The sequence below is a fragment of the Gavialis gangeticus genome, unplaced genomic scaffold, assembly GCF_001723915.1.
Source record: "Gavialis gangeticus isolate Ggan-Ray unplaced genomic scaffold, GavGan_comp1, whole genome shotgun sequence".
NCBI classification, from domain to species: domain Eukaryota; kingdom Metazoa; phylum Chordata; order Crocodylia; family Gavialidae; genus Gavialis; species Gavialis gangeticus.
Window position 1 is genome coordinate 66,718,734 of NW_017728994.1, and position 9,700 is coordinate 66,728,433.

At 39.5% G+C, this 9,700-nt stretch overlaps 1 protein-coding gene across 1 annotated transcript in view; it reads right to left on the reverse strand.

Moving 5' to 3' along the window:
• CPXM2 (carboxypeptidase X, M14 family member 2) overlaps positions 1–9,700 on the reverse strand; it is a 203,638-nt gene that overhangs the window by 63,903 nt on the left and 130,035 nt on the right. Inside the window, exon 7 of the mRNA XM_019502962.1 lies at positions 1,917–2,005. Within this exon, the coding sequence (XP_019358507.1) occupies positions 1,917–2,005 (89 nt within the window). The remainder of the gene's footprint in view (positions 1–1,916; positions 2,006–9,700) is intronic.

Consider the following 9,700-nt stretch of genomic DNA (forward strand, 5'->3'; position numbering starts at 1 on the left):
AAACAGAGAACACCAGAATTCCTGCTAATGAGGCAAGCGGCAAGACCCAGGCAGAGAAGCCTGCTCAAAGCTGGCACCCAGGACCCAGCTGGAGGTAACTGACCTCATGGCCACTTGGGGCCAGGAAGACGTACTTTAAAAGTTCAAAGCAGGTCACAACACTGAGAACATCTTCTGGGCAATAGCTGCCCAAATGGCAGAGCAGCAGCACACACGGCAGCAGTGCCACACAAAGGCCAATTCTGCAGCCACAGCCCACTGGCAGCTGGCCCAGAGGTGTGGATGCTTCTACTGTGGCCGTGCAGTCTCTATTCAGATCTGGCAGGCATGCAGCCTTGAGGCCACATGCTGTCGCAGGTGGCAGCAGGTCATAGCCAGGCAGCAACCCCCACTGCCAAACTGCTCCAGTAGATAGGGGGTGCAGGGAACTCTCAGTTAGGGCTGCATCACCAGTCCATCTGGCACAAGGGGTAGTGTCCCCAGATACCAATTGGCTGGGCCCCAGAAGCTCCTGAGAGCAAGGAGATCCTGAGCTGCTTGCTAGGCCAGGTTTTTATACTCCTGGAGCCAGCACAGGTGCTGGCCCCAGGCTCTACTCCCACTGGCTGCAGATCTGGGAGGAGCTGGGCAGGGTTATTTTGCCCCAAGTGACACAATTTGTCCCACACCAAAGTGCATGAATGGGCATGTACACAGAAGCAAAAATCCCCAGCTTAAATTTGTGCCACTCCTATTTGAGCTGCTGCAAGCACATCTGCCTGCATGTGTGGATGCACCCCCACAGGGCTTTTGTTCAGCCCCCGCAGCCCAAAAGTGTATTGTTAAGAAGCATGACAGACCTTTTTGAAATAAGTTAGCCTTAAATAAGAAACCTGTTGTTTGAGGTCCAAAATGTATTTATCGTCATGGATAAGCAGTAAAAAATACAAAGGCTTGCTGATTGACATTTCTTCTGTCAATCTCACAATAAAACACATTACAGGTTGCTGGAAAAGTCATTCTAGGGCACTGACAGAGATGCAAGCTGCCCCTCTAACTCATGGTGCTTTACGTAAAGTAGAAGGAGTTAAAGCTCTTAACCTGATGGGGTTGGGGGAAGGGAGCCTGCCTGCAGGAGCCTGAGGAACCTGCTGGTAGCTGAGGAGCCAGTCTTCTCCCCCAGCCCTGCCCCCTATCCCACCTCCTAGTTCTGTGGCTGTCTGAAGGAAGAGAGGGAGGATGGGGGAGGGGCTTGAGCTGCTGGCTGGGGTTTGCCCAGCCTGAGCTGGATGGGGGGTGACTGGAGGGACGGAGCTATGAGGTGGCATGCAATCTACCCATCCCCTCTAGCTCAGGTTGGGCAAACCATTGGAGAGCTCACTCCCCCCCCCCATCCCTGCTTCCTTCCCGACTACAGCCCTGGAGGCAGGGCTGGGCTACATCAGGCCAGCCCCGATCATGCAACAGATTAACCCTAGGAAACACAAATTTCTTAAGGCACTCCAATGTGGGGCACATTCACTTGATTCCACATTTCATGAAGGTTAAATTGTCACATGATCAGCCACTTTAAAAGCATTCTGTAGCTATGCATGTGTGTCACAGCACAGCTGTAAAGTGCTTTCAGGGGTCCAAATGCAAGACAAACATAATTTCTGTCTGTGTCCTTCTTTTGTCAATCTCACAATAAAACACATTAGAGATGTTGCTGAAAAAGTCAATTAACATGTATGGGAAAAGAGTGCACAACAGTGCAGAAAGTCACTTTTTCTTGGGTCGTCCCCTTACTAAACGTACTATTAAAAATGTCAAAAGGGGGGAAGAAAGAGATCACCTATTTAATATAAGAGCCCAACTCTGGAACATCCCCCTGCCCTCCCCCACCCTGACACACACATCCTCGTACTGGCATTGAACATGAGTTCTCTGTGGCCTACCTGTCTCATTTCTTTGTAGTTATGGTGTTTAAAGTCAAGATTATCTGTGGTTGTCATTTCATTTCTTCTGTGATAATAGTTATTTGGATCTGTGAAAAGAAATATAAGAATTTGCATAATTTCCCAATGGAGAGAGGCCCAATAAAAAAGCATGTTGGGAAACCACTTTAATCTGAACCTGATTCTCTTATGCATATGAAATGAAGTCTTTTTAAACAGCAAATGTTAACAAACAGCACTATGAAATGTTGCTAATTACCATACAAATCAACTCCTGCTAAACAAAACAGGAGCAAGGTAAGTAGCAAGTTTATTATAAGAGAGACATCTGCTTGGCACTAACAGCAAATCTAAAGCAACAGAAGTCAAGGGGCATCTTGGGGCTTTGAAACCAGGAAATGATGTGTCAAATAGGTATAAGGCAAAAGGATGGAAATGGCATGTCAATGGAAAAAGCTCCAGGAGATGTTCTCATTCTACTAGAAGAATTAATTACTATATAGTTTCAGTAATAATTACTTTATTTATGAACATTTTCATAGTCTATGTACTTCCTGAAAAAATACTGGAACCACTGTTGGCAATAATAATTATTTCTCAGTAAGTTCTTTCTTGAATTCACTGAAGGAGTTTTGTGTCTTTTTTAGTTTAAAATGAGTGCAGTTCTGTCTTTAATTAATGGATATAATTTGCCCTGTTTGCTGTGACCAGTGCAAAAATTACACAACAGTTTGCAGGCCATCACATATCTAATTAAACCCATGGGATGTCAATTAGTAAATTGGTGTCAAGGTTAAAATGAAGGGGAAATGAAAACCTGTGTTTCCTTGACTTCCCAGGTAAGCACACAGGCAATTCAGCTAAATAAAAGTCCAAGCCTACCTAGACTCCTATATACAATATCCTATTCATGCTAAAAATTTAATTTGTAATGTTATATGTTAAAGAGGTGCACAGTAATTTTGAAAAATCAGAAACCAAATTTTAGGTATTGCTCTTTTTCAGTAGGAAATTGAAACACTGGTTTTTGGAAGTTTCACCAAACTCTGGAAGATCTGATTTGAAACCGTCTAGTTGGAAACAGAAAAAGCTGTTTCAGTGAAAAAAAATCAAGGACACAATGCTAAAAATGAAATTTAAGTGGAAAATATTCAAAATTAAAAGTTTGTCAATGTGTAAAACTGGCTCACAGGGAATACTTTGATTTAGACAAGAAGAAATTTCAGTTAGTAGTAGGTAGCAGCTGCTTTTAATGATTAAAAAATGAATATTTCCAATATTGTGACAGTATCAATAAAGCATATAAGCAGTACATGCATTATTATGCCTGGCATGCCAGGAAATGATTTAAGACTAATAAAATCTTAAAGAAATGAAAATCTTATAAACAATTCAAGCTTTTCCCCACCACTAATTCTATTTTATTATCCTGTTCTGCACCTCCATGTTCTAGTCCTCATCATCAGAAATGTTGAAATTTTGTTTCACCATGAGCATTAGAATAGTTGTCATTAATATTTTATTCCTCCAAAACCTGTCCACCCTTGCAGCTGCAAAACTCTCACCCTGCAACAAGATCACCTAACCTCAATTTGCTTTCCAATTGGCAGGAATTCAAAAGCCAGCCAAATTAACAGCTATATATATATATATTCCTTCTCATGTGGCAATCCAGTGGCTTTTGACAGGTCCCGAGTGCTAAGTGTGTGTTAAAGAATTATCTTCATTTTAGGTCCTTATTCATATATGACAGGGAGGAGAGGGAAAATAAGTAACTTTGTCTGGTAGTACTATAAAACAATGGTAATCCTTAATTCTAAATCTTTTCAATGGCTCTCCATGTTGAAATATATCACATGCGAACAATGTAACAACCTGTTCTCAGAAGCAGCAGAATAAAATGTGTTTAATGGTGTAGGAAACAGATTTACTAGCATTAGAAAAAACTGTTTAAAGATATTAACAAGAAATAAATGCTTAAAAGTTGTCAGAATACTCAACATTTTGTCAACCAACCAATACCAAGGAGCAACTGATTTATCCCCAGCACTTATGTCCATTTCCTTTAATTTAGGAATGTTTTTCATTTCGCCTTGGATCAAACATTTCTCTTCTTTGAATAGGAGTTAATATTGCAGATTAGGTGGAAATGTCTCAAAATGACAATATTCATATAATGGGAAGATTATCGTGCTCCCGTTACTAAAATGTGCACAAACTTGCATCTCTCTTCAGAATGAACATTTTGTCAGGCTCTACTGTAAATCTGTTCAGCCCATGTATTTCTACTGAAGGAAGAATATAACCTAGGAAATTATAAAACCACTCCCAACCCTCACACCAAATGTCATGTGCTGTGAGGCAGGATCACCTTGGAAGCAATAATCTATTTTCATGCAAAAAGAAGTCATGCTACATATGCATGACAGGAAGCACAAGTTTGGGATCAGGGTTCACATCCTATTTATGCTCTTTCTACATGCTAGTGCACTGGGAGCCTGGTATCATGATCCCAGGCTCCCCCTGCACCAGCAAGTTAAAACCTCCACACCTCCACTGTCAGGCATCTGGCCCAAGTAGCACCGGTGTGTGGACATACTACATGTTTCATGTAAGGTGTTATACAAACCAGGCATAAAAATGGCCTACATTATATGTGTAACATTTTTATAGATGGTTTGCCATTTTATAGTGTCTTAAACAGGTTGCACATGTAGCACCCTTGCCATTAATGGAATTATTAGCAAGTTAATCATGGCATTCATGTAAGATCTAGAGGAGCCCTCACAGTGCCTGCAGCAGCAGCAACCACAAGATAATTGATCATCTCTTTACTTCTGATACTGATGTAAATTATACTGATATGCAAAACTACTGTAAAATACTTTGGTGTTAACTTATCCCATATCCAAATTCTTATTTATTCATGGCATCATTTCAAACAATCTCCCTGCTTTTCATGAAGTGCCCCCAAAAGACTGTCATTTCTGAATTCAGAAAAAAAATGTTTTGAGCTTTTTAACGCTTTTAACTTCCATTTTAAGCCAGAAGCACAGCCAATTTATGAACTGGCTTGCATGAGTACTTTGAAAGAATAGTGTCTGACAGCCTCCTACCTATGCTCTTCCCAAAATGAGACTAGGTGGCATAAAACATAGGAAACCTTTTTCCAGCTCCAAGTCTATGAGGAAGAAAGAGAGAGAAAGCAAGCACTTTTACTGCCACAATATTAATTTTCCAGAACAGGATTTTTTGGGGGCTTTCCATTAATCAAAACTAATTATATAAAGCTTTGTGCTAAAGTCTTTTCAGTTTATAATGTCATCCTCCAATTCTTCCCCACCATTTTTTCTCAGTTTCATACTCATATTGAATCCTATGTCATCTGGATTTGAGCTCTTAGGTGTACTGATTGTCTAATAGAGAGTGCTACTCCTTGATTGGGGGGATTCTTTGGTACCCCATAATTATAAAAATAATATTAATTCTGTTTTTTTCTTAAACTTTTGTATTTTCAGTTTTGGTGTAAAATGCTGTGTCTGAAAAGAGTCTGTCAATAACTGGGGAATGAAATCAACATTCTCAAAACACCTTGCATGGCATAATCTTAAGGCTTCTCTTTTTAATTCACAAAATGTACGTTTATCCTAATCACACATTTTTCAAGTTCACCTTTACTTCAATGATGTTGCACCTGCAACTCCATTGCAGTGAAGGTCCACATTCAAAAGTGCTATTGCTGTGTAACTCCATGTAATTGCCCTTAGTTTTCTTTTCATTTGTCCTGTTCCCTGTTCCTGTACTAGGGCTCACATATCTAGTGCAATAAAACAGCTATTGCTCTACCTCTTATTCAGATTACAGGAAAACAATAGTCTAAATTAATTAACTAAACTAAAAATCTCAGCCTCTGCTGATGGAAGTATGTACCTTGCTCATAATGAATAGGCGCAAGTTTGACCTGTCTCTAGCAAACTGAATATGCTATGGATACTAACCATCACATTGAAAACCTAGACTGACAGCCATTTGTATGATTAATAGGTGTATTTTCACATGGTCTATTTATACTACTGACCAGTGGCATGACACATTAAAGCAACAATGAAACCATACTCTTCAGATATTCTCTCCATATTGTTCTCTCATTTTCACCAGTGTATATCAGGGGTAAGTAACTCCAGTAGGTGAACTGTATGACAGTGAGTTAAAATCTGTATATATGAGAGAAGAATCAAGTCCCTAATCACTAGACATCACCTTTTAAAAGTTTTCTTCTAATTTTTTAACTGTTTATATTGAGTATATTTAAAGTTAATTCTGACTCTACAAACATTATTGCTTCTAGTAACCTTTTCCATTTTAAGCCGAGGAAATGCTACCTAAGAATAACACTTTAGCTAAACATTTATCTGACAATGACAAACTAAAAAGAAACTTTTTGAGGGTAACAGTGTTGTTTGACATCTCCCTTGATGAATCTATAGTGTTATAATATATTGACTACAACCCAAAATCCTTATTGAATTTGGGTTTTCTCATTTTTCTACAACCCAGACTCAGGCAAAGTTAACTTGAATTTTCCTGCTACTTCACGCATTGGCCCTAACAGAATACAAGTAAAATCAGTCTGGGACTCCAAGTGAGCAGTTATTCTCTGTGTAATCTAACTGAATTCAATGGGATCAACTTGGGTAAATTATGGTTCATCAGTGAAGGTGTGGAGTAGCATGTCAAAAAACAGCTCATAAGAATAAACACTCTTCTCTAATGCCATTTTAGGCAACTACAGCAAAAAAGTCTGATATTAAATAGGGTATTTACTTGACCATGCAGTAGCTGAAATCAGGTTGTATATCTTGGCTCAGATTTGATTAAACAGTTTTAGTGTTATCATTTTTAAAGAGAATTCTGTACAGTTTAATGTTTTGCAATGACTTTACCCTACTGAAAATTTATCTACTACTGTGATAATTTGATGAGAAAGATAAATTCATGAAAGGGTCATCTGATTTTTTGTCTCCTATGTTTTAGGTATTTTTGATCATTTCCAGTTCCTTCCAGTTTTATGTTAGACTTGAAAGAGAACAAGCCAAAAAGTACATCTATTCCTCTGAGGCAACTGTGCATGTCAGGCTGCATCTGTACAGTCATACAGAGTAAGCAACCTTTTTCAAATCAGGAAGTGAATGAAGCAGCTGGTACCTTCTTCATCTTCTTCAGTTAGCCCTTTCAGTACTGGTCCTCTGCTGCAGACAGAACATTATTTCTATCTTTCCTTCTATATGTAAGTTGTCTGCAGGTAAAAATGCAGTGAAGCCACCTAAGTTATTGAAAGCTAACAGTGAGGAGTGAGCAGAATTTGATCCATGTGCACATGTCATTAACTGAGGTTCACCAATGTATAAGTAGATATTACATTTAGTTGTGCTGTATCTACTTCTTTCCCAGAGACCAGAGGAAGGGTAAGATAGTACCGGAAAGTTTGTCTAAGTCTATTCCAACCAGGTAGTTGGTCCAAGAGATATCACCCACAAGTCCTTGTTTCTTACATAAGCAATAACTGCACTTTTTAAAAATATTTCTCTCTTAAACTGTATTCACTTTGTTCTTTTTCTCCTTTGGTTTGAGCAAAGAGAGTGGAATACTACAGAGCTGGGAATAAATTGTTGTCCTGTAGCATATGTTGCTCTTCAACATGGTACCAGCACTGCCTTCATTTCTCTATTCCAGTGGTGCTCAACCTTTATGCCCCATGGGTAGGATGGGCAAAGCTTGGTCTATCTACAGGCCAGATCTGGCTAGTGGGTCCAATTCAGCAGGTGTGGTGAGGCCAAACTAGATGCATGGAGGAGGGACAGAGGGCAGGCCAGCCCTGATCCAGCTGCATGGGGTGAGGGGGCATGACCTGGCCCAATCCTAATCCAGCTACATGGGAGGAATGGGACATGGCCTGGTCCCAACTCCATCATGCAGGGGGGAAGGGGATATGGCCTGGTCCTGATCTGGCTATGCAAGGCTTGGGAATTTGGCAGCAGGGGAGGGGTGACAGTATTAATCGCCACTGATTCCCCATGACCAAATTTCCTGAGCCATGAGGAGCCCTGCAGGCTGCTTACCATGGTTCTATGGGCCAAATTTGGCCCACAAGCACCACTACTCTATGCTCATCCTGCACATGCACTTACCACAGTTGTACACTGGTAGCTAGATAACTCCTTATTTGTTTCTTTCCAATATCTAAAGTATGCTAAACTGCTTGTAGATACCTAACTAACCCCACATGAAATGTAGAGTACCTACTGATCTCTGCCAATCCACCAGATTTTTTTTTTCCTTCTGTACTTCCAATCAGTGGTCTGAAATAGTGCCTCTAGGGCAACACATACAATCAGTACAGCAGGAAAAAGGCAACCCGTAGGTTTGAGCTTTCCAAAATGTTGGTTTCAATAAACTAGACTTCTATATGCACTTAAGTGTACATAGCAGGAGGAACATTCCTAGCTCCCTCATACACAGTCCAAGAAATGTAGTATAATCCATTGTGGCTGTTAATTCTATTTTCTGTCTCCAGTATTTACTGACAACAACCTCTTTATTTTTATGGCAATATTCTGCCCAATTATCCCTTCTTGCTTGTAGAACGCTCCCTTCATTGCCCCAGCTCCGGTATAACCTTGTTTAGTTTTGTTTTGCACAAGTATTTAAACTTCTAAAGGACAAAAATTGGGCTACCTCTGTTTGGCATGTGAAGACCCTACATCAACAGTGGAACTGGAAGCAGCAAGTCTCTGAACAGCAGCAGGAGTAGTTAAAGCAGTAATGATAGGCTCTGGAAAGGCAGTTCTTTTTCTGGCTCTAGTATTTTTGAGAATACTATTCATAGCCCCCTGCAAAAAAAAGAGAGAGCTATCCCCACGATGCCAGATTTAAGATCAAAGAAGAATTCAGTTGAAGGATTTAGAATCAGTAGTTGACCACCTTAAGGAGAAAAAAAACTTCTACAAATGGATGCAAAAATATATTGACATCATATACCCACATAAACCTGATTCTAAAATATCTAATGAAAACACATAATAGGGGTATAGGTTTGAGGCGATATGAAATCTGGAATGCCTTTTCTCCATAAAGGAACTTGAATTAGCTTCCTACCTCGTATCTGCTAACTCATGAAGTACTTATAGCAATATTCTGCTCAATAAACCCTTTATTGTCCCAGCTCCAGCACAACATTAAATGTCTTATTTTCATAATAATTTAAACTTCCAAAGGACAAAACTTGGGATCCCTTGTGCACTACTATGTAAAATGAAAAGTCTAGCATTTAAAAGAATTTCCTTTACTAAATGTCAAGATATCTGACTTCCATAGTCATGAAGTAAATTTGCCCACATTTGACACTTAACAAGGATTATGGTGGATTCTCTATTACCAGAATTTTAAAAATCTGGATTGGACACATTTTCTGAAAAGTTATGTTCTAGTGGTCCTGAAGCAGGGATTAATTCAAGGAATAAGAATAAATGTTCATACTGGTCCCTTCTGGCCTTAAAAATCTATGAATGTATGAATATCTATGAACATACAGGTGAATATTTCAGTGTAATTTTAATACCTTCCTGGAACATGTTCACTTAATAAGGTTGTATGACTTTGCACCTCATCTGAACACAAGATAAATCCTCATTAGATTACATGTGCAATTTTTCAGATCGTATGCATTTTACTGTTCCCATTAACAGAATGACACTACTTATGCCAGTTATATTTTACACGCTTTA